The sequence below is a fragment of the Aptenodytes patagonicus genome, chromosome 8, assembly GCF_965638725.1.
Source record: "Aptenodytes patagonicus chromosome 8, bAptPat1.pri.cur, whole genome shotgun sequence".
Lineage (NCBI taxonomy): Eukaryota > Metazoa > Chordata > Aves > Sphenisciformes > Spheniscidae > Aptenodytes > Aptenodytes patagonicus.
This window is the reverse complement of record NC_134956.1, coordinates 8,171,435-8,195,011: the sequence shown is the minus strand read 5'-3', so window position 1 is coordinate 8,195,011 and position 23,577 is coordinate 8,171,435. Positions and strand designations below refer to the sequence as shown.

Below are 23,577 nucleotides of genomic sequence, written 5' to 3'. Positions count from 1 at the left end.
AGATCAACACTCCCGCCCAACTTGGTGTCGTCTGCAAAATGACTGAGGGTGCACTTGATCCCCTCATCCAGATCATCGATAAAGATATTAAACAAGACTGGCCCCAAAACTGAGCCCTGGGGAACACCGCTCGTGACCGGCTGCCAACTGGATGTAACTCCATTCACCACAACTCTCTGGGCCCGGCCGTCCAGCCAGTTTTTGACCCAGCACAGAGTCCACCTGTCTAAGCCGTGAGCCGCCAGCTTCTCTAGGAGAATGCTGTGGGAGACAGTGTCAGAGGCCTTACTGAAGTCCAGGTAGACCACCTCCACAGCCTTTCCCTCATCCACTAGGCGGGTCACCTGGTCATAGAAGGACATCAGGTTGGTCAAGCAGGACCTGCCTCTCATGAATCTGTGCTGGCTGGGCCTGATCCCCTGGTTGTCCTGCACATGCCTTGTGAGCGCCCTCAAGATGAACTGTTCCATAATCTTCCCCGGCACCGAGGGAATAACTCATAAACTAGGACAGAATCTGATGCCTCACTTGATGCCCCCCTCCTGCCCTGTGCTGATTTCCCCAAGCAGAGAAGTCCACCTCGGATGAATATGGATGTGGAGCCTGTCTGGTGCTGGGGAGGCTGGACTGGGACAGTGGAGGGTCTTGCAGCTCTGGAGCCCAAAGCCTGAGGCTGCTCTGTGCAACTCCTAACAGAAAGCTGCTTCCCCTATCCTGGCAGACCTCGCTTTCCTCCTCACAGCTCTTACCAGATTCTTGATCCATTTGTTTGCTTGTCCTTGGGGATCTATGTAGTGAGTCCAACGCTGAGAGAATTGTGTTATTACCCCATTCTCCACAGACAGGGTGTCGTTGGGTAAGCCGGCAATCTAATGGGGGAGAAAAAGCTGTTGGAACACCTGGTAGCACAACACAGCTGGCCAGAGAGAAGCCCTTCCTGCCCTGGCCCCTGCATGGTCCCAGTGTGGTGGATAGGGAATGGTGGTGAGGGTACCTCTAACAGCAGCTGAGCCCAGAGCTGCAGCTCTGCCTGAAGCAGCTGAGCTGGCAGAGTTAGGCTTGGGTGGGCTACAGCCGGGTGGGCTATGTGCTCTAAGCCTGTGGTTTGTAAAAGGGAAGCCTTATGGGTTAAGGCTGATGCCTTCAGAGCTGCTGCTGCTGCCCTGGATGCTGCCAGGTCCTCCCTTGCTCATTGCGCAAGGAGCCCCGGCAGCAATTCCAGCTCTGCAGTGTGGAGGAGCTTGGTTGTTATTGAGCTGTTTGGTTTGGGGTCTGTCCTTTGGTACAGGTGATCCTACTGAGTGGTGAGCTGAGTGTTTTAGCCCTTGCCTGAGGCACCTTCAGGCTAAAGTGTTGGGTTTTTCTTCAACTTGCCTGCCAGGAGCGGATTTCCATTGGGTCTCCAAGGGTGCTGATCAGGTTCGGCTCCTTGGTGTGAGGTATGTTGTTTTCTGACAGCTGCCTCAGCCACTCCTTGCACAGTGCTACGCGGTAGTGTCCCTGCCATGAGAAGCACCATCATAGCCTTTCTTTTAGTTGCAGCTAGTCTGCTGTGAGCATCTAAACTCTCCTGTTTCCATTCAAATGGGACCCTGTGTAGCCTCTGGCACAAACAGAGAGAGATCCAGGAGGGATCTTGCACCCTTTTGCCCTATTCCTTTCTCCCAGCGGATCTGGCCAGCAACAGCAAGAGGCCAGGAGAGCAGAGCAGCTAACCGAGCCCCTCGCAGGGAGCATTGCACACTTACTGTAAAAGGGCCCAGGTAGGCCACAAAGCCAGCTGCAACCAGCATGTCCCCAGTGATGTTGTTGATCTTGTAATCCAGGTTCTCTACAGTGTCCTGCCAGCGCACCTTCTCATCAGCCAGGCTGTTTATGAGCTGTTGGGTAAGTTGCACATGTGAGAGCTGCTGTGTGGTCTAACCCTGTGTCCTGGACCTGCTGTTCTCTGGGTAATGCTGCAGGTGGTCTTGGTGACCAGAGGTTGCAGTGTGGCCCCTGCCATATCCTGAATTCTGTCCCCAGCTTTGAGCACTTAATCCTGGGATTACTGGGCTGCTCTCAGCTGTCCTGGAGACCCATTGCTTGCTGAAGGAAGCTGTGCACAGGAGGACAGCAGCTTTTTTTCATGCCAGTGCCCAGCTAGCTTAGCTTCCCCAGTCCTGTTGCACTGCTGAGATCTGGCCAGGCAGCTTCAACCCAGGATTGTCGTGAGTTGCAGGCACATAGAGGTTTTCACCACTGTGCTCCTTCACCTGACATCAGGTTGTCTCAAGCAAGCAGGCAGAACCCAGCTCTGTTCCTTACCATATCAGCGCGGCCCAGTCTCTGCTGACACTGCTCACACTTCATCTCCAACTCCTTCTTCTTGGCTACGCAGCTCTTGTACTTGGCTTGCAGCATGGCAATGCCACCTTCAACCTCCCTCAGGCGTTCCTTAGCTTCCTCAAGGACCTGCTGAGTGGCACGCAGGTCCTCTTCTGCCTCCCGCCAGGCTTGCTGGGGAGATGCACAAGGGAACAGTGGATATGTTGGGCATGTGGCCAGGCTCTTCTCCAAAAAGCCAGAGACTCAAAAGCAAGAGTTGATTTTCCATAAAAGCACTAGCTGATACTGAGATCCTTCCCTGTGTGATGGACGTTGACCTGCCTAACTCCAGGGGGATCTTCTGCAAGCCCAGGAATAAAAGTAGGAGTGAGGAAGGCATTTCTGCATAGCTCCAAAAAGCCAGGAGCCTATGCCAGCTTACACAAGCTCAGGATGTGGCCCAGTGGTGAACAGAAGGAAAGGTTTCTCTGCTTGCCCCAAAACAATAATAAAGAAATAGCTAGGCTTGGAGAGTATTAAGGCTGAAACACTAGTAAGATGTGGGAATGCTTCTGTAAGTACAATTTCTGCTGAGCCAGGAACTCAGCACTAAGAACAAGGTATCACTTCTGTCCCAGCATATTCTAGGCTGATTTCTTCTACTTTATAACATTAACAGGTTTTGGGGCTTTGGCTCTGCCAAGGCTTGGTCTGAACATTAAGTCCTGACCTGCAGAACATGGCGATTCTCAGCATCTCCTGCAGAAGAGGGATGCTAGTCCTGTGTTCCCTAACGCCTAGAGCAACTGGGTCACGCTGTCTCTTACCCGCTTGGGCTCCACGACCTTGGCCACAAAGTGGTACTTGTGCATGGCACGCACCCACTGGCAGATGGAGGTGCAAGCTTTGGAGACCTTGGAGATGGCAGCTGGCTGAAACTCTTCACTGTCAATGTAGGGCTGGATGGCCCTGATCACAGTGTCCGCAATATTGTCCTGCAAGGAATGGTGGGAGAGAAAGGAGATTGATGATGAAGGTGACAGAGGTCTGACTGAGGAGGGTCTTAAAGGGCTTTCCCCAGTGGCTGCAGCCTGCCTCAGGACCTGGCAGGGTGGTTAAGGCATCACACTGGAGCAAGGGGAATCAAATTGCTGTGTGTTGAGGCCTAGGAGGCACGGCAGTGGAATTGGGTAAATCCCTTCCCACACCACTTCCATCCAGCTCCTACACGTGGAAAGAGCAGAGGGACAGAAGGGGAGGACCTGTGTGTCTGGGTCCCACTGCCCAAGGCAATGAAGTGCAGCCAGCTGACATGAGGACGTCCAGGCCAAATACATCCTAATCCTCTGTGCTGCTGAAGGGTGTTGCCCACAAAGAACTTTAAGCTGCATTGCTGTGAGAAGGATCTCTGTGAGGCAATACCTGATCCCTGGTCACAGCCTCCCTCTGCCACCACTTACTTACCTTATCATACTTAAACAGGCTGTCCAGGAACTTCCCTGGGTCCTGGAGAAGGCCCCTGCCTGGTTCCCAGTAGTCATCCACCTTGGAGCCTAGCTTTTCTCCTGCCACCCTTTTGGGCTTGATTCCTTTCATAATGCAGACTGCTTCAATCACCATCTTCACACCGAGGGGAGGCCGCTGCATTGCTCGTACCTTCAAAACCCAAATGGAGACAGTAGGTTGGCCTGGTTCTTGGTGAGATAGGGTGCTTATCCCTTAGCTGGCCCAGGGGAGCCTGGGACCAGAGGCAGGACATTTAGAGGATGCAATGCACAGGCAGGAAGAAGGGAGGTATTTGAAGGGAAAGCTGATTATCAGAAAGGGCATGGAGCAAACTATAGGTAGGCTGAAAAAGCCTGCCCTGATGCTCTGATAGGTATACCTTATAGGCTGAAGATGTCTTAGCAAAGGAGCTAGATCTGTATGGCCCTGGGGAGGAGGCTGTATGGAAATGGGGCATGGGCAGGCTTTCTCCCTTGCTCTGTAGGCTCTCATTTGTCTTGTACCCCACTATAGCAATGCTGCATCCCATGAGATGGTCTGCAGCACTTGTGGAGGGACTGCTTGATTCTCTCCTCAAGCAGGCAGCTAGGAGTGCTGCTGTGGCATCCTTGAGCTGGCTGTGAGTGTCAGGACCCTTAAAGATGACTCCTGCTTTTTTCCCTTCTAGTGCTGACCATCCTTGCCATGTTCAGCCAGAGATACTCCCAGGCCTTCCCACTGAACACAGTCAACAGAGGGGCAGAGTTTGTGGAGACACTGAGACTGGTCTACCCCCATGCAGACACCCTCTGTGAGAAGGACTTTGACTGGCTCTTTGACTGCCCTCAGACAAAGCAGTTCCTCGAGTGGTTCTGCAGCACCGTGGGTGAGGAGAACGTGTTGAGCCCAGCTGAGGTGGAGGCCTACGATGCCCTGCTGGCTGCAGGCAAGCCCATCCTGGAAGGCGATGCCCTTGAGCAGGCATTGCAGACATGCTGCCAGGTCCTGCAGCTCCCACGCATGATACCGGATGATGAAGGTCCCTCGCTGGAGGCCCTGCAGCAGGAGCTTCAGGAGTTGAAGGACTACCGTGACCGTCAGCTCTGGCGGCACAGCAAGCTGCAAGTTTGGGCAGCCAACCTGCAGCGGGACCTGAAGTATTTGGAGGAGGAGGAGAAAGTGGTGAAGCAGGACTTGAGGAAGGCTCAGATGGACCTGAAAGTGGAGATATCGCGAACCAGTGCTGTCCTGAGCCAGATCAGCAAGGCTGCAAAGGAGCTGGCAGAGTGGCATGGGGACATGGGGAAAGGCCGGCCACCAGCACTGCTGTGTGAGATGGATCTCGCTCCTTACATGGAGCTAGAACAACAGGCCACTGATGTGATTGAGAGGTTCATCCAGCAGGTCCTACCGGGGAGTGTCCAGGCTCCAGATGCTCAGGGAGCAAGTGCACAGGGGGAGAGCAGTTTGAAGGAAAAGTTGGAGGCTGGGACACAGGTGGACTCAGACTGGGAAATACTGGAAGGAAGAAGAGGAGCTCCTTATCGAGAGTGTGCAAAGACACCATGGGGGGTGGCACCAGCAAGTCAGGGAATACTGGTCCAAGGCTCGAGGGCAGAGATGCTAGCACAGGGGAGGAATGGGAGAGAGGTGTTGAGCATGGAGGATGTGGAGGAGAGAGATGGCAGCCAGGAAGCCACAGAGAGAATTGACACCAAGCAAACAACAATGCCGAAAAGCCTTGGGACTGATGGAGGTGAGTTACTGGGGGATACAGAGAGCTACTGGAAGGAGCTGAGCCGAATGGAGAAAGCACGTATCTGTGCCCAGAGGGAGGTTATAGTCATGTCAGCAAAAGTGGAAGGCAATTGTGCTGCGCTGGAGTGGGCCCAGAGGACTCTGGAAGCTCTTGAGGAGAACCAGGTAGGGCCAGTGCTCCCATTCCTCCACCATCCTTTGTGGCAGGGTCTGCCTGTGCTGCAGGCAGTCTCTCCTGTTGAACGCTGGAGTGCAGCTGACATGTCAGGAGGGGGTGGCAGAGCCAGGCAGCGCTAGCGGTGTGCCCTGACACCAGCCTGTCTTGTCTTCCCCCTGCACAGCGTGTAGTTGAGGCAGAGCTCCGGAGTCAGGCTGCCATGCTTCAGAAGCAGCTTCATGCCCTGCGCTGTGACATTGCGCAGACCCTGACCCACCAGCTGCCACCCCTGCTGAAGGCAGAGGCCTGCCTCTCTTGCCTGCCCATCCTGCAGAGGCAGCTCAGCCTGGAAGGTGCCCATCTGCAGTGCATTGCCAGGAGGCAGGAGGAGGCGGCTGCGTGGCTGGCAAACCAGCACAGCCGCCTGAATCTGCTGGAGCTCCAGCTGAAACGGGAGAGAAAGGAGCTGGACCAGAAGGCTGCTCGGCTAGGGGAGATGGAAAGTGCCATGAGGGAAGCCCAGACCAGGCTGCGGGAGCAGCAGGACTACTTCAAAGATGCCAACTGCTCACAGAAGGGTTGTCCACGCACATGGATAGACCCCAAAGACCTCTCTGCTGTACGGTAAGGGCCTGGGGGTGTGTGTGCATGAGGAACAAACTAGGTGTGGAGGAGGTGGCATGGGAATGGGAGAGGCATGCAGTAGACCCAAGCTACCAGGGAGTCTAGCAGTGCTCTGCTGCCAGTGCAGAGCCGCCCTGACTCCACAGTGGTGTGAAATTCCCTAGAGGATGGCATCTGTTTCTTCCTGGCTGGCTAGGGCTGATGCAGCAAAGCATGGGCTTGGAGAAGGGAATGAGTACGGAGAACAGAGGTTTTCCTAGGATATGAAGGTGGAGAGTGTAGAGGCAAGTCTTCAGCCACAGAGAAGGAGAGCTGGGCCAGAAGGAAGCACAAGCTGCTTGGAGAGAGAGTTTTCTCTGGTTGGGTGTCCTGCACCGACAGGGGCTTCTCAGTCCTCCCTGCACAGCTCTGGAGTAGCTGGTGCTGGTGTCTGCCAGCAAGGAGTCCCTGACTGGCTCTTGAGCCAGCCTGGTCCTTTATGGTGTTCTTCCCAGACCTCCAGGACATGGGCTGCTCACCAGGAGCGGCTGTCCTCTCATTGTTGCCCCACAGCTGCTTGCATCCCAGTCCCACAGCGCGCAACATCCCCTGAGTCCTGTTCTTCCTCAGCGCTGGCACACTGCTCACGCCTCTGGCTGTCCCCTCTTGCAGGCTCTGGGACATGCTGATGGGGCATGATCGGGAGGAGCAGCTCTTCCACAGCTATAAGGCCATAGCAGCCCAGTGCTCCCAGTTGGTTCAGGACCAGAGGGTGCTGGAAGCACAGCTGGCAGCTCCTATGTCCCAGCTCCCTGCCCTGGAGTCTTCCACAGAGGTGCTCTACCGGCTGCTGTACAACAGCTCCAACCAGCTGCAGCTCTCCTCTCCGGTAAGCAAGCACTGCTGCTCCACTAGGCCTTGCTGGGTGGCACAGGGCTGTGAGTCAGAGTCCTCTGTGCTATCCTCCCTGGGTGCAGGGGCGAGAACTTACTGCCTCTCAGCACACAGAGGGAGAGGAGGTCAGCCTGAGCTTTGTCTTATCCCAAAAGCTATCCAGTGAGGCAGTGGCTGGCTGAGGGATGAAGGTGATTCTCACTGTTTCACATGTGCTGTTAAGGATAGAGATTAGGGTACCTTAGCCAAGGTGGCCCAGTAAGCTACCTCTGTTCCTTGGACTGGATGTATTTGGAGGCCAGAGCCAGGTGGGTAGTTTGTTTATGGTGGGCTGAGCTGTTCCATAGGTGAGAGGAAATCCCCCCTCTTTCAGCATGTTCACATGTGTTTGGACTCTGCCCCTCAGGAGATCACCGAGGTGATGCAGGAACTGATCACCAAGCAGGACAACCTCTATGAAATGCTGACAGACCTCCTGAGTGACTTGAATGCCAAGCGCAGATCTCTGGAGAGCCCTATCCTGCAGACAGAGCGCAACCTTTATGTGCATTTTTACTGCAATGAGGATCGGCTGAGAGAGGTGGTGGAGGAGCTGGAGAAGCAGGTGTCAGCTTCCTCCAAGAGACCACTGATGGAACTGCCCTATGCAAAGGAGTAGGTCAAAGGGATGCTCGCTTGCTCCCTGTCATAGAAGTGGTGTCCTCTTTTGGTTGGACTGGGTCATTAATCCTGGACTGGGAGAGAACTCTGGTGGTCCTGGCTCCAGTGATGGGTTACTTGGGTCATGGCCCAGCAGCTGGGCTTAAAAGAAGCGGGGAGGTTATTCCTTAAATGAAGTTTTCCTAAGCTGGTGGGTGGGTTAGACGATGTGTAAGAAACTGATGCATCTTGTGAGTTGGCATTGGAAGCCTTGTATAGACAGGAGACTTCCCATGCCAACTCTACAAGAGGATGGGTGCTGGGGGCAAGTGGACTGACACTGTCTGTGTCTTTCTCCACCTTCTGGGGAAAGGAGTTTGTATGTTTTGTGGGGAATAAAAAGGTCTGTTATTCACAATTGCAGAGCAATAAGCCTGTCCCTCCCCTCCACAGCTGTTACACCCTGTGCGGTGAAATCTTGTACTTGCTGAGTTTGCTCTCTTGGCTATGGGCTGTGACACTCGCCAGGCTCAGAATCACCCTCCTTTCTCTGACTGTCCTATTTCAAGCCAGTATTCCTTGAAGTCAGCTCACCAGCCACTGACTCTTCTTCTCTGCCTGTGGTGGATACCCTTTCAAAAGAGCCTGCTGGTTCAGCGTACTGCTAGATCTGTCCCTGTGCTGTGCAGTCAATACTCAGGGTTACATTGTGGTACGGCCTGCTGTCTACCCCCATGGACAGGCACCATGGGGTGAGCCCTCCTCAACACCCTCTCTGGCACAAGTTGGAAACAACATGTAGGAACACCCAGGAGCCGGTTGCTGCCTCTCTGCCCTTCAAAACTCTTTGCTTCTGAAGGAGTGAAGCTGAGAAGCTGCATGGGCAGCTGCCCAGACTGTGAGCCCAGGGGGATGGATGGAGATGCTGGAAAAGGCCGGGGATACTGCAAGCCTATAGAAGGGGAATTGCTGCAAAGTGAGAGGCTGTCCAGGACCAGACCCAGCTCTGCCACCCTCCCCCTCAACCCAGTTACCTCTGTAACATCACTTTTGTTGAGGTTCCTCAGGCTGGCAAGAGCAGCGTCCAGGGCTGGAAGGGCTTCAGCCAAGTCCTTCTGAGCATCATCTGCAATGGCTTGGGCTGTCTGAGCTTTCACTTTGGCCTTCATCTCCTCAGCCTGCACAGCACTTCTTGTTTCTTCAGCCACAGCTGTGTCCACCTGCGACACCAGAGGCAGCTTCAGAAGCATGCTGGAGCCAGAGCACCCCTTTGGCTTGGCTCAGCACTCCAGGTAAGGATCACAGCTGTCCTGGCAGGTCATGTGTTTTCTTCCAGCAGAGACATGCTGGGGCCTAGCTGCTGGAGGGGATCCCCTTCCTGCATCAGAGTGGCAGGAGGTTTCTGTCAGCCTGTAGAGATCATCCACAAGCTCCAGCTCTGGCTGTGCCTGGAATTGTGTTAGTCCTGCAGGAATTAGCTGCTCTACCCATTTTTCCTATTGGCACAGGGAGAGGGTTGCATAGGGATGCAAATGCGTAGGGAGATGGAGGAATAAGAAGATATGCTGAGGGTTTTGTTTCTAAAACTGTCACTTCTGCCTACCCCCAGCATTAAAACACTACCAGGAGGTGTAAAGGCAATGTCGAATATAGCCAAATCTTTATCTGCTATGTGGGAACATGAGAGATTGCAGACTCTTTCCCCTTTGCATGCAGAGCTGTATGATGTTAATGTCTCTGTTCCCTCTGTCTCAGTCTGACCATCCCACAGTAGGAGATGGGCAGGGAGGAACACAAGGAGGAGGGAAGGTAGTGACAGCCAACACAGGACAGTTCCCTCTTCTGCAGTGGCATGAGTGACGATCCCTGAGGTCTGGGCTAGCAGGGGCAGGCTGCAGCTGGATCAGCTCCCTGGGGATGGGATGTGGGGTAATGATCCCTTTCAGCAACAACAGTCTGGGCTTAGAACTGTTCAGGCCACCTGAGGATTGTGTTAGTAGTGTTGCTGGTCTGTGCTTGCAAGGATCTAAACCAGTGAGGAAAGGGAGCTGGTAGCTTGGCTGACCGACACCTGGGTTGTGGTTTCAGACAGGGGCATGTGAGCCATCGCTTCTGCTAGCAACTCACTGGTGGGTTGTGACTGGCCCCCACCAACATCACAGCAGGGACCCCAGCAGAAGGCCATTCTCGCTAGCAGTGCTGCTCTGCATAAATGCCTGCTGTGCTAATCTGAGGTCTTTTTACTGTCAGATCAAGTAGGATTTGTACAACCCCCGCAAGGCCTCCCCAAGCGCTGTGTCCAGTCTGAGCAGCCAGACTTGGAAAATGCAGGGCTGTCCAGCAGCAGTACCTGCAGTTGCTCCATGGTTGCCAGTGTGTCCTTGGCTGCCTGTGCCAGGAGAGGGCGGGTGGACTCCAGCTCCTCCTGCATCCTTGCTACATCCTCTGCTGTTTGCAGGAGCTGTGGGAGCAAAGCAGAGTGAGAGCACAGGCAGCAGCCACAGAAAACCCCAGGAAAGGGCTGTGCTGCCCTGGTGGGTGCTCCCTGTCCAGTGTCAGGCTGTACAAAGCAGGTCTTGCCCTGGTCCCTGCTTAAGCAACAGTCTGGCACTGTGGTGTGCTTATAAACAGTAGTGCCAGTAGTCCCCTGATTGGGGACCATCATTCTTTTAGAGCTGTTACAGACTCAGACCTTCAGAAAGACTGGCCCTGGCAGAAGGCATAGTTCTCATTTGCTTCAGCATGAGTTTTCTCCTATTACACAGGAGATGTGTAGGGCATCTCACTGCATCTCTGCAGCTACAACTATGCTGCTCAGCAGGTAAGGGGGGGGGGGGGCAAAGCTCTCCTGGGTGTGAGGTATGAACCTTGTCCAGGCCACTTTTCATCCTGTTCTTGGCTGTCTTCAGCTCCTGTTTCTTCTTTCCAATCAGGGAACTGAAGATGCTAAGGAACTCGAGGTAGCTCTTGGGAGTGACATAATTGTGTCTGGCCAGCTCTGCCAGGTACACTTGGCACTTCTTTGCCACGCTCTGATGGATTTCTACACATACTTGAATCTACAAGGAGAAAGGAAAGAAACAATCTTATTCAGTACTGAACATGTGGTAGGCAAGTCTATGCGACGCCCACAGAGAGCACAAGGGGCTTACAAAGAACCTAAGTATACAGTCACAGCAGAGCTTATATATGCGTGTGGGCTTCAACGCCATATGGAGGGTGAGAAATGGACACGCCCATTTCAAGGCACACAGAAGCTAGCCAGTTCTGTATTTGAATGACCCTGCCATAAAACATTTCTGCTACAGTGTAGGACCTCTCTGCAGGTGTGTCCTGCATCCATTGTCTATGTGTATCTAGAAACATGGCACATTAAGCATACAGGAGCTGTGTGTTGTGTGGCACCTACCATCCCATCAACATCTTCAGTACTGGCACCAAGATGTGGGATCTCATGCAAGAAGGAGGAGGCAACACACTGCAGGGCTTCAGCAGGCCACTCATTAAACCAGTTGATGGTACAGCAGTTCACAAGAGAGGGAAACTGTCTTAAGCGTGCACGGAAGACTTCTCCGATAGGGCTGAGGGAAAGACATGCAGAAAAGAGATGTTACAACTAGCTATAGATACAAGGATAAAGTAGCTTTCCTACTTCCCTAGAACCATCCTGAACTCTTACAGAGTAAGAAGGAAGGGAATATACCCAAGGAAGGAGGGAAATAGGGAATGAAAGTTCAGGCAGTGAGCCGCATGTCCTAAGGTGCATGTCACAGCTCACTCCTTGGAAATCCTGGGTATGTATGTTCTGGAAGTATTAAGATGGTAGTGGGGTGATGTTTTCTGGGTCCCTCCCTAGGGAGAACACTTAAGGGGTAAGAAATAAATGTGACCCGAAGTCTATTTCAAGCAGGTGAGTGCACAGATCGCATCACCAGACCAAAATCACGGCCTCAATTCTTCCACTTGTACTTACACTGAGAATGCCCTGTGCCTTCTGGCAGCCTTCCTGCAAGCAAGCAAGCTGCTCATGGACTATGCACTAGATTCATGAGGCAACATGGTGCAACTGAGCCCCAAATTCAAACAAAACATTTTTGTAACAAACAGCTCAATGGTGCATGAAGGAGGAGGAAGCTTGTGTTTAATCTGGATCACATATAAGCATATTCTTAAACTTTCACAAACTTCATCTTGAAACCAGCAAAGTGTAAAAAAAAAAAAAAAAAGTATCTGGTCCTATGGGAAGGTGGTATGCAAACCTTATTCCTCCTCCAAGGTCAGGGGCTTGGAAACAAAGGTCCCATGACAAAGTGATGCAAGGCAAAGGAGGGAATAATTAACATTGACAGCATGGAGTTCTACGTCTGAACTGTACCTCATGCACAGGACCATGTGGATATTGCTGCGAATCCGTCCTGTGTATGCAGCCATCAAATTGGCCTTGGTGGGCTGCTGCCCTAGATCTCGAACAACAGGCTTCATAGCCATCATGATCTGCTCTAGATCATCGGGGCTGTAAATGTTGGGAACGTCACCTGAGTTGAGCAGGTTGTTGATATCCTCAAGGAAGGATTCATTTTTAATCTAAGTAGATGATAAGGGGGAAAAAAAAAAACCCAGTTTCCTAAGTCATAAGACAGTCATGTCTCCACATGCCATGTAGATCACTTCTGGATAAATATAGCCCTCAGCCTCTGTTATAAGAAATCATTTCTATCATCGCTCGGCTCTAGTAAAGCATGCTCTGACCCTTGTCCAGCATTTCCAATTGAACAGCCACGTTCAGCTATTTCAGGGGTGGGGGTATGTGTCTGAAAACAAGCCTCCTTCTGCCCATTCACTGTCTCCTTACAGACAAATTGTGCTCAGGGCCTTGCTCCGTGCCTCACAGTGACTCTGTAACCAGACCCCAGACCCCAGGTTGCCCTAGGTCTTCGTTCTTCCAGCACAGAACACTTCACTATTAAGATAAAGCTCATCGATGTGGGAGACAGAGTAATTGTAGGGATGTGTCACAGTCTGTGGGACGATCTCCCTCCAGAGCTACACTCACCTCTCCACCTTTGCTAAATCAGAAATACACAGCATCCACCTACTTGACTAAATGCACCCTCCCATGCCCCCCTTCTCTCACTTATGCGTCTCACTGCAGGGAAAAGGATGCAGGAACAAGCAGCATTTGACAGATGCTCATCTCACTGCTTAGGGCACTGCCAGAAAGGACTTGGTTCCTATGATAATGAAGGCAGTAAAAAACCCTATGGGGAACATAACCATGAATTCCAGAAGTTGGCCTAGCCATTAGCAAGCTACAGTTTACAGTAACAAGCCAACATTATCCTGTGGAACCACCAGGCATAAGGCCCTAAATCTACTGGTATCTTTCTTTGAAAAGAAAGACAATGATGTTGCTTAGGACTTCTAATATCAGCAGTCAGCGTAGTGCTTAGCTTCAGGCAGCTGTGTCTAAAATCTTTGATCCCACCAAACCCTTGGATGGAGTTGAAAGAGGCTTTCTTGAGCAACAAGAATCAGCCCACTCACACACAGCTCTGCAGCCTCTCTAGCAACAAATGCACCACCTCTTGTATCCCTGGGGCTTTTTTATAAGATGATGAAGATGGGTTACTTAAGAAATACAAGTTGTGCCTGGTTTGTATCAACCTCCTCAATCCTCTTTAGGGGGATTTATTGAGCTTAGAGATGTGTTTCTGACTCCTTTTGAGATGGAGTCCACCATGTTAATATTCCCGTACCTGTGTGTCTACGAACAGGAATGTCTTGGGTAGACTTTGAAGGCCTGCCTTCATCATGATCTTCCTCACGTCATCTCGCCATTCGGTCATGCCATAATTTTTGGACAGTTCGATCTGGAAACACTCATAATCTGCCCTAAAGGAAAGAGAAGCCCGTGGAGTTACATCCAACTAAAATCTCCTCTTTTGTCAATCCTGAGTATGTGTCATGGACTCAGGGGGAGAGGACTCAAGCAAGTTGTTTTCCTGCAATGAGTCCTAGGCACACACCTGTCTTTGTGCATGTTCAGCCACCAAGCCAAGAGCATGTTTTACTCAAAGCAGAGATACCTGAGCTAGCTAGAAACCAGGAGAAGTACAACTCCATAAGCTGAGTCACACTGCTTCTTGGGCCCAGTGCCTCAGAGTGCTGAGGGAGCAATTCAACACGGATTTTTTTTGTGACGCTGCCCTCGGAGGCTGGTGCACCTGGGAACCGCAATTGTGTTTCTCTAGGATCACACCTTGTATTCAGAGCTGGAAGAATTTGCTTCCCCAGCCTAGTTCCCTGGCTCTCCATGTTTCCCCCTTGAGGGCCCTTGGCTCCCAAGACTCACAAGTCCTACTTGCCAGGCTGCCAGTGTCACTTGATGACTTGTCACTAGTAACTCCTGCCTTTGTCTTCCTGCTGCCCAGCTCCCAGGAAGGATTTTTCTAGTGTAGACGTGCATGTTAACTGAGCTATAGCTGGTGAGTGTTAAATCTGAAGAGTCAGCAACCAGAAAAACGTGTAACCAGTAGCAGGAAGGGCAGGAAAAGAGATTCTCTAGAGGCAGCCCCAATGGAGCTGCTCCACATTATGTGCATAGGAGTGCATTACTTACATGTGAGATGCCAGTCTGGTGAGAGACTGTCTCCCACTTCCCCCAACACCCAGGAGAAGCGCATTCCCTGGAGCCTGCCGCAGGATCCGGCTGATTCGGCAGACGTGCTGTATCGCATCCATGAAAAGCACAAGCTTCAGCTCTGGGGTGTTGATTTGATTGTACTCCTCCAAGTAATCCTCAATCACAACCTTCAGCTGTGGGCAAAAACAGTTAATTGTGGCTACCAGATAAAAGCAATTGTGGGTGGGTAGCTGTGTGTAAGCAACAGCCAGGCCTCTGGGAGGGCAGAATCTGGTGCTTAGTGGGGACTGGGAGCAGCTGCCTCTCTCAGTTGCTCCCTAGGAGCTGCCTGTGGGGTGGTAATGGCTCTCTTTGCTCCATGTTCCTATAGGAACTACCATTGGACTGGGCTGAATTTAGCTAGTGGTAGTGGCAGCAGCTGCTGAATGGTGACCTTAAACTAACCCAGGCAAGTGACCAAGGTCTGCTGTTCTCAATGGTGCTGTTTGCCTGGAGAAACAGCAAGGCATAGTTCAAAATAAAATAGCTTATGGCTGCCTCACCCATGCTGTTCCCAGGGCCTCCCTCTGAGAGAACTTCCTCGCTCTACAGCTGACCACTGCCTGTTGCTGCATCCTGTGGTCAGGATCCTGGCTGGAAAGGGCAGGTGCTGGAAGAGAACCCCGCTGGCTGTAGATGAGTAGAGAAGCACACTCCTCTCCTGGTCTAGCCATCGCACAGAACAGCTGCAGGAGCAGTCTCCTGCCCTTTCTAGGGCTCTCTTCAACAGCACCCTCAGGCCAGAGCAGGAGATGAAGCATGAGGACGTGGGATTTGGTCCTACCCCCTCAGCAATTTCACTCTGAACCTGGACAAGCAACATCAGCTGGAATTCATACAGTGCTGAGATCCCTGTCTAGGTGCCAAAGTCCCATGAGCATCAACAGACTGTACAGCAGCTTGGTAAGTCTGGCTGTCTCAGCTGCGCCCACCTCAGTGGGGGACTGGCCTACCTACTTTATGAAAGAGATTGGAAAGCTCAGTTAATTACCAGTCCTTGTCACACAGCTATCACAAGAGGAGAGACGACAGGATAATAATCTGTTTCTGATAATGAGTGCAAAACGTACTGCTCATTGCCTTTGCTTAATTATCACTGCCAAAGTACTCGCAGTATCTTCTCCAACAGGGAATCTGGCAGTAACGTTAATTACTTGTAAAGGTCAATTGTGAAGTCTTTAATGGCAAAAGTTGTATTGTTTGGGGGTAATGTGCCATTTCTTTCCAGCAAATTTCACTTTTCAGTCCCAAGTGCAGCTCACTTGGGAGATTTGGCATAGCAGGCTGCCCCCAGGATGGCAACGCAGAGACAGCTTGTTCCACCTCAACTTCCCATCGCACCGAATGCAGCCACGATCCATATCTGGGGTAGGATTTCACAGGTGAGCCCTGGGAGGGTTTGTGATTCCAGACACCTTCAATTCAAGCAGCCCCATGGTTACTATTAACTGTTTTCTTTTGTTTGCAGAAGACTTGGAAGACGTGAACATAGCTCACATCATCCTGATTCCCAGGGTCCTTACCTTTTCCTGGCTGTCGATTGCTTTGTACAGTTTGATATTGGCACTTGGCTCCATGAAGTCTCCAAACAGAACTGGCTGGGAGGGGACAACCTCCTCAAAAGTGGTGCCTAACTCCTCCATCATACTCTTCATCAGGTTGTCAAACCAGGTCCGGTCCTCCTTGCTGACCAGGCGATCACAGAAGACCCGGCAGCTCTCGTGGTACCACAGTCTCAGCAGGTGCAGTTTGTCCTGGTAGGAAATCCCAGCAAAACACCACCATGAGAGAAGCAGAGAAGTATTAAGAGCCTCACTGTCAGGAAAGCTGGTTCCTGCCCGGCATGTGGCCAGCTCCACTCCTGCTAGAAGGCAGCTGGAGTGGAGAAAGAACTGGGCGGAGGAAGCTGCATTCCCTTCTCCTCTCAAAAACAACTCTTGTCAAAACAGCTGCTTTGCAGAGTGCTCATTACAGCTTCAGCTAATCCCCCCTTTATTTGTCCATATGTCAGGCTTTCTTTGAGAGATTTAAAATTCATGTTGTTTGTCCTTATCTTTCTCCCAGTTTGATATAATTTTTACTGTTTTCAGAAGTTCTTATGTTTTTTTGAAAGATCCTTTTATTCGGGTGTAGCACAGAACCAGGGTCCCAAGTACTTCCTGTGATAAGTCAATCTCTACTGGCTAGGCTGGAGCCAAAGCAAGATCCTCAGGAGAGATGAAGGGACAGAAGCCTCTACTGCTACAAGCTGGTAACAGGACAACACCTCTGCCTCTGTGCGGTCCCCTGTCTGGTCCCCTATGGCCCCATCCAGCCCTAAATGGCCGGGCTGTGTCGCACTAACTCCCTGTGGCTACTCGCCTGCTTCCGTGCCAAGGAAGGGCTGGGGTGGCCGGGGGAGGCTGTTTACTACTGGTACTAGGCAATATAATCAAAGGGAAGGTCACCACATTCATTGAACAGTACCAAAATGCATCTTCAACAAGAAATTGAGGCCTGTTTGCAAGCCTATCAATGAAGCTTGAACTGGAACATTTCTGGTCTTCCCCTGGGTGGCATGGTTATGCTGATGGGAGGACTCACCTTGATCTTGCTGGGCTCAGCCATGAGCATGCCCTGGAACACCTTGGAGAGGTCTCTCAGGTTGAAGGTGTAATGTGACTTTGCTGGTGTGGGCAGCAGCTGGGATGTGATGGTCAAATACATGCAGACAGTGGCATCAACCAAGGGCTCGTTCAAGTCTTTGACTGCAAGTGCTCCTGCTGCAGAGACAGAGGAAGGTGGAGAGGATGCCACGGTGGTGACTCTGGGATGAGAAGGTCCTAGCAATGCAGACAGGTGGCACTGAGTGGCAGAGGTGTTGCTAGGACTTGGCCAGGAACACACTTGTCTTCTGATTTCTTATGCAGAGACTGTGTGGGGACCTGACCAAGCACCTGCTCACCGCAGTGGACAGTTTGCCAATGAGTTTCCCAACCAAAGGGAATCAGATCTAGGGAGGGAAGAATGCATCACAACAATTCTGTGGTGTTAAGACCCCAGGGAGAGAGGAGACACTGCCAGACAGGTAACTGGTGCCTACCTGAAATACTTGCAGGCAGGTTTTCCTCATCCCTTCTTGTACTCCCTTAGTGGAGTCTCAGCTACTTTTAAGCTAGAAGGTGTGAGTGCCCTCTTAGCTAAACCGCCTTGCAATTCATTGAGCTCAGCAAATGCAAAGCTACTGAGGAATAATTTCTTATGCAATAGTCTGGCAAGATTTAAACACAGCTGCCAGTTTCAGAGCATAAAATACTTTTTTTTTTAAACTCCCAATCAAGTTCATTACAAACACTGCTAGGGAAGCAGAGCCCTGTGACACCCTAGCATTTTGCACTTTTTTGCATTATTTCCAAAATTCTTTAGTTTCTTTTCAAATCACAGCTAGATGCTTCAGTGTGCCCCTGAGCTCATAGTCAGGTACTGACGCTTGTGAGTACTGCAAGCACTCAGAAAGCTCTGCTTTGCTTCTCTCGTAGCCCACTATTCTCACTCCTTCCTACTGGTAGATTTACAGAGGAGGGCACATTTACAAAGATGATCCTGAATTCCCACCCTGTCAAATATAAGAGGACTCATTTCGCTCCAAATGAACCGTTTTTTCTGGGTGGCTGTAGCACCATGCTTAGATCCTCCCTGCTCAGCTGTCCACAGGCTGCAGCAGATGGAGAGTAACAGAAGGCTCTGCTTCCACAGACGGCTGTTGTCTGGGCAAGTGTCTGTCTGCTGAAAGCACAGGTAAGCTACGCCATGCTGTGCCCATTAGCTTGTTCTGTTCACAGTCTCCCTCTCTCTCTCTCTCATCTTTCTGCTCTTACGTACGCACTGGATCTCTGTAACTTCTTTCTCCTAGGAGTCCAGCTAGAAAAAAGACAAAAAACCCTCAGTTACTGCTTTACTTGCTGAGGTGAAGGATATCTGCATCATCCATCACAAACAAAATTCTCTTTGAAAGGCCTAGGCTATGGTATACCTTATGAAACTGTGAGAGCCAAAGTTGAAGTTTGCTGACTTGCACCAGCAGTTTGGCCCTGAGACTAAACAGTGTATGAGCTCTCTGTTTGCTAAGATTCAAACAACACTTTCCCAAAAGCATCTCCAAGAAACTAACACAAGTTCCAGCTTCCAACACTTTGATCAGATCATCGATATTAATTCCTCCCCTTTCAACCTCCATTATCATTGGGCTGACTTGCAACATGAGGAGAAGGTGGCAGTTGTCTGCAGAACTTACCCATCCAGCTGCCAAGGATGGTGGAGAAGATAGTCTTCTTGCTGCTCTCCTCCATCTCTGTGAAGGAGAGGTAGTTGAAGTGGCGGGTGAAACGTGGAGTGACAGCATTCCTTCCCCCTCCAGGAGGTCCCATGGCACAGACAAAATTAATATCTACCAGCTTCTTAAAAGTACCTTGAAGAGTGCAAAATCAGGAATGAATGCTAAGGCGTAGCTAAAAACCCTCACCACAAATCTCCACAGCAGGTATGCATATCTATCAACACGCCAACTTTTGCCAAGAGTACTGGGCAAAGGATCTGGGTCATACCGATCTGTTTCCTGTCGTACCAGCCCTGGTGGTCCATCCACTGCCGCAGCAGCTCGATGGGTGGCTGAGCACCATATTTCTCCAGCATGGGCATGTTCAAGTCATCAATAAAAAATATGAAGTACCTCCCAACCGGAGGCCCGAACACACCCTTCCGCCTGTAAGGACAGAAGCCGCGTAAGGACACAGGACAACTCCTATTGCAAAGGTACTCCTAACTTGATCCAAAAGCAGTTTTTTCTCTAGAGGCTTCCTGGCCCAGTAGTTTCAGCTATGCTTACACTTACACTCCGTACACCCCTTTTTACGGACCTTTGCACGGAAAAGATCCGGAGCAATGTTTGAGGTATTGGCTTCTTTCCAAACACGAGTGAAATTTTGTCTACTTATGCACAATGTCAATGAATAAATGGACGCAAATAAAAGTAAAGCTTGAGCCTGTGAATCTGTTGGAAACTTCAAACCAGTGGCTGACCAGGGAGGAAAAAGAGAAGCTGTTAACTGTGGGGAGTTGGATTGGGAGTCAGCAGCCATGTTTTCTCCCCTCATCAGTTTCTATAACGACCCCACACCAGGGTTTGCAAACACCTGTGCTGTGAAATGTAGTATTTCTGGAATAACTAGAATTGGCGCAACTTTTACAGACCCTCACTAATCCTTCTCACTTTCTTGCCATTGTATCAAGTTATTACTGGCTCTCTCCATCCCAGCTGAGATTTACTGTTTGCCCTATTTGTTATCCACTGCTGTATGTGCTTGGGGCCCCTTCAGGTCTTGGGATGAAACTAAATGGTGAAGCTGACTGATAGAAACACTGAGCTCAGGGATACTGCCTTTGCAAACACAGAAAGGAAACCTGCCTCTTATCCAGTTTGCTGTCAATGAGATCCTGGGTTTGGTTGGCAGAGGTGCGTGCCGAAAACATCAGGAAGTGGGTGATGTATCTGAGAGGCAAGTTCTTCAAAAGCTTGTCTGTAATTGTGAGAGTCTTCCCTGTGCCAGTGGGACCGATGCAGAGAACCTAGAATTACAATCAGCAATGCAGCATAACCACAAGCAGACAGTCTGTGTTTCCCAGCTCTCTGACATTTGCTGGAGGAAATGCAGGTTACCACTCACGTAGGCATTCTAAGGCTGGGAGAGGACAGAAGGCTTGCTTCTGCAATAAGGACAGCTGTTCAAGGTAACAGATCTCTTCACGTGGAAGGAATCTAACCAAAGAAGTATGAAATGGAACCACAGGAAATGGGTAAAGAGGGATGGTGATGGGCTATCATTGTGGTGTGGAGGGGATCTAGCAATTGCTGCATTTTGATTGAACAACTGAGAGTTGATATTCCTTTTGGGCACCAGCATGGTGCCTGGGGACTGAATGGAGAACTCTTGTTCCTTAGGCACAGCTTTTGAGCTGAGAAATACAAATCCACGAGAGTGAGAAATAATCTAAAGGTATCAGGTAGCTGTTAGGTTCTGATTGCACTGGGAGAGGAAAAGGTGCCCCTGTTGAAGAGAGCAAGGTTGAATCAAAGAAATCAAAGACAAGGCTGGGCACGTACTGGCTTACGGTTGGTGAGCAACAGCTCCAGCAGATGGGCCATTTGGACTGTGTTCACTGTGGGCACAATAATGTCACAGAAGTTGGTATCAGGAACCATGGTGAACTTTGCCGTAGAGTCCAGCCACTTCTCCCAGCACACCTGAAAGGTATGGGTGTGTTTAGGGGGGGGGTTGCATCTATCCCCTACAGGAATAGGAAAACAGTATTTCTGCTGTGTTTTCCCCATCACAGCTCCTTCTGTAGTAGCTCAGATTCTGACGAGGAATTCAGGTTTCCAGCCCCTCAGTCTAGTCTTGCCACCTATACCTTTCTGTATGGCAACGCTGCGAGTGCCTGACTCGTTTCCTTCGGGAGGGAGGTAGCCCAAGAGTTAGAGATCATTGCCCCAGCAGCAACAGACTTGCCCTCCGTTCTGAAAACTGGGATCAAAGGGCGATGGAGCACTTGTGATATTTGCAAGAACGGGAATTCTGTCCTAAGCTGACCTACCCTGTAAATGCCCCCATGGTAGAGGGCCAAAGAGGGCTTAGCTGGGATCCTGTCTTCATGTTTGGCGCCATCATCTGTGTTGCACTCAGAGGCACATGGAGGTTTTGTACTTGTACAAGACATGGACGACTTGTGCTACAATCAAGTCACAGGCTAACCTCCCAGAAGCTACTACACAAGTGAGCAGAGGTTTTGTCAGGGATGTGCTGGAGAACACTGAGAAAATGTGCATTTCTAACCACCCCATGTGGCCTTCCCACAGAGATGATGCTAGCAGCTTCTGCTAAGCATCTGATGCTCATGTAGGGCTCCTTACTTTGCTCTGTAAGAAGGGGAAGCGTTTTTCCTCTTTTTTTTTTTTTTTTTTCTTTCAGCCCAGGGGCTGGTGACTGTCAGTCAGATGGACCTTGCATGCCCTACTGCTCTGCTGTCTCCTGTGAAAAAGATGGCATATTTATCTGCCTTGCTCCTCCTCCAGACTCTGCTGCACACAGCTCTTCTGCTGTTGTGCACTGCTTTCTAACACAGACAGACCTTTCCATCTGAGCTTCTCCCTGTCCTCCTGCAGCAGCCACACTTGTAGAGCCCTCTCACTTTCCTGAGCACTGGCAGAGGCACTCAGGTCTGAATTGATCAGCCCTTGGCTCAGATTTGAACGATCTGCTTCACAACCCTGAGGACAAGAAACTGCCTTCTTTCTTTAACGAAAAGCTTGATTTCACTTTAAACATTCTCACTTGGTTCCTATAGGCTTTTCTTATTTGCCCTTGATGAGAAGATCCTACCAAATCCTGCAGGACTGTGTTGCTTCCTGGTCCATCCCCCCAGATTTCCCAGCTTGGAATTGGAAGTGTTTTACCTCCCTAATGACCTCCTCATCCAGATCATCTTCAGCACTGCTAAGCCCAGCATCATACAGTTTATAGTCATAAACCAGTCCTTCTTCTGGAAAAAGCAACTGGATCTGTGGGAATAAAGCTGTGGTGAACCTGGCTGCCACTCAGCTGAATTCACACGAGGATCTGCGCTACTGCAAGAAAGACTTTAGTAATGGCATGCTCCCCAGGCCAGGGAGGTCAGGTGTCTCCCAGATCTTCCAGCTCTAGGGGTCCCTTGAAGTTTGAAGCAGATCTGGTATATCAGATCCCAAGAGGAAGCCCACCCAAAGCCTCCAGGCATTCAAGAAGCTCTGACCCCCATTCCTCACTACCAGTTCCTCTGTAATGAGAGAGGATCTGCTTTGCCTTTACTCACCTTTTCCTTTGCCATCTTCTCTCTCAGCCACAAGCTGAAGGCCATGCGGCCTTGGGAATCTCCAGTAGCACCCACACTCCAGATCAAGGCAAATATAAACCAGGGTTCAATCAGCTCTCCGATACGAGCTGCCTTCTCCTGGGGAATCATCCTAATTCCCTGAGAACCAGAGAAGAGCAGAAGTAAAATTCTCAGGCATGGTTAAGATACACAAAAAACAGACTCTTCTTAATGTGCTTGTAATTCTATTCAGCTTCTATATAGCTTCTTCTAGCCAGTTTTTCACAGGCCTTGTTAATGTATTCTGTGGATTAAAACTTGCTGTTTCATTGGTGTACTTGAGAGACTCCCCTCGCTGAACTAATGTCACTCAACAGGAGCTGGGAGAAGAATTTAGTCTTTGGTTTTTAATTTGAAAGTTGTCCAGCCTTATTCAATACTAATTCTCAAAGGACCTGCAATCTGAAGTGCATTGCTGCTTAGCTCTGACCTCTGCTTTCACTCATTCTCCAATTCCCTCTGCTATAAATAAAAGTGAACCTCTTCCCTCCAGCCTGGTAGGCGTGGAGCTTATCTTTTGCTCTTTCAGTGGGCAAAGCATAATCCTTCCAGGTTTACCTGTGCTTTGCAGGATGTTGTATTACCTTCTGCCACGTAGATGAGCTACAGCATGACCTTTCTGCACCAACACCTTGTTCTCTGGTGACTAACCCTCTGTATGACTTAGTGCCATTAAGAGTTACAGGCACATACAAGTGATTGTGATAGAGGTAGCAAAATCCTACCTCGATGGGAATGAAAGGTTGAAACAAACATTCCAAGAGCATGAGGAAGCTCCTTGTGAGGTTACTGTCTGTTGAGGCAATTATCTCCTTCACAAACCTCCGGACAAAGCCGATGGCCTCCTGTAAGGAGAGGCAGGAACAGCTCAGTGTCACTACCCAACACATTTGACTTTGCTTTTACCTTCTAGCGTTCTGGTTTCTCCTCGCCTCCCTGCAGGCTATGTTTAGCAGGGAGGGTATGACTGAGAAAGCTGCCATCTCCCACTGCGTCCCGAGTACCACCATTTTGACAGGAGAGAAGCAAGTCAAACCCTTTGGTTTAGTCTTAACCACAAGAAACCTCTGGGCCTGCCTTTTGGTTCTGTGCCACAGTGACATGCATC

General features: G+C 50.5%; 2 protein-coding genes across 2 annotated transcripts in view; one reads left to right on the top strand and one right to left on the bottom strand.

Annotated features, from left to right (window-relative positions):
* DNAH1 (dynein axonemal heavy chain 1) overlaps nucleotides 1–23,577 on the bottom strand; it is a 74,854-nt gene that overhangs the window by 12,511 nt on the left and 38,766 nt on the right. The window contains exons 38-60 of the mRNA XM_076346790.1: nucleotides 23,195–23,314; nucleotides 22,410–22,568; nucleotides 22,015–22,119; nucleotides 20,665–20,805; nucleotides 19,969–20,129; nucleotides 19,109–19,266; nucleotides 18,799–18,972; nucleotides 18,387–18,425; nucleotides 17,109–17,287; nucleotides 16,049–16,279; nucleotides 14,463–14,659; nucleotides 13,600–13,735; nucleotides 12,219–12,427; nucleotides 11,253–11,424; nucleotides 10,711–10,902; nucleotides 10,194–10,304; nucleotides 8,878–9,063; nucleotides 3,772–3,963; nucleotides 3,135–3,302; nucleotides 2,308–2,499; nucleotides 1,749–1,880; nucleotides 1,375–1,500; nucleotides 750–869 (exon numbers count right to left, since the gene is read on the bottom strand). Coding sequence (XP_076202905.1) covers nucleotides 750–869; nucleotides 1,375–1,500; nucleotides 1,749–1,880; nucleotides 2,308–2,499; nucleotides 3,135–3,302; nucleotides 3,772–3,963; nucleotides 8,878–9,063; nucleotides 10,194–10,304; nucleotides 10,711–10,902; nucleotides 11,253–11,424; nucleotides 12,219–12,427; nucleotides 13,600–13,735; nucleotides 14,463–14,659; nucleotides 16,049–16,279; nucleotides 17,109–17,287; nucleotides 18,387–18,425; nucleotides 18,799–18,972; nucleotides 19,109–19,266; nucleotides 19,969–20,129; nucleotides 20,665–20,805; nucleotides 22,015–22,119; nucleotides 22,410–22,568; nucleotides 23,195–23,314 — 3,600 coding nt within the window. The remainder of the gene's footprint in view (nucleotides 1–749; nucleotides 870–1,374; nucleotides 1,501–1,748; nucleotides 1,881–2,307; nucleotides 2,500–3,134; nucleotides 3,303–3,771; nucleotides 3,964–8,877; nucleotides 9,064–10,193; nucleotides 10,305–10,710; nucleotides 10,903–11,252; nucleotides 11,425–12,218; nucleotides 12,428–13,599; nucleotides 13,736–14,462; nucleotides 14,660–16,048; nucleotides 16,280–17,108; nucleotides 17,288–18,386; nucleotides 18,426–18,798; nucleotides 18,973–19,108; nucleotides 19,267–19,968; nucleotides 20,130–20,664; nucleotides 20,806–22,014; nucleotides 22,120–22,409; nucleotides 22,569–23,194; nucleotides 23,315–23,577) is intronic.
* Nucleotides 4,474–7,862, top strand: LOC143164085 (HAUS augmin-like complex subunit 3). Its single transcript, XM_076346205.1, has 4 exons — nucleotides 4,474–5,715; nucleotides 5,892–6,331; nucleotides 6,983–7,199; nucleotides 7,611–7,862. Exons 1-4 carry the CDS (start codon nucleotides 4,498–4,500, stop codon nucleotides 7,860–7,862), a joined length of 2,127 nt encoding a protein of 708 aa, XP_076202320.1. The 5' UTR covers nucleotides 4,474–4,497.

What these genes read in the sequence shown, in the direction of transcription:
- LOC143164085 (XM_076346205.1), top strand. Translation starts at nt 4,498, where the DNA reads ATGTTCAGCCAGAGATACTCCCAGGCCTTCCCACTGAACACAGTCAAC. An exon ending in AAGCTCTTGAGGAGAACCAG is followed by an intron (nt 5,716 to 5,891) that starts GTAGGGCCAGTG and finishes CCCCCTGCACAG; the next exon opens with CGTGTAGTTGAGGCAGAGCT. An exon ending in AGCTGCAGCTCTCCTCTCCG is followed by an intron (nt 7,200 to 7,610) that starts GTAAGCAAGCAC and finishes TCTGCCCCTCAG; the next exon opens with GAGATCACCGAGGTGATGCA.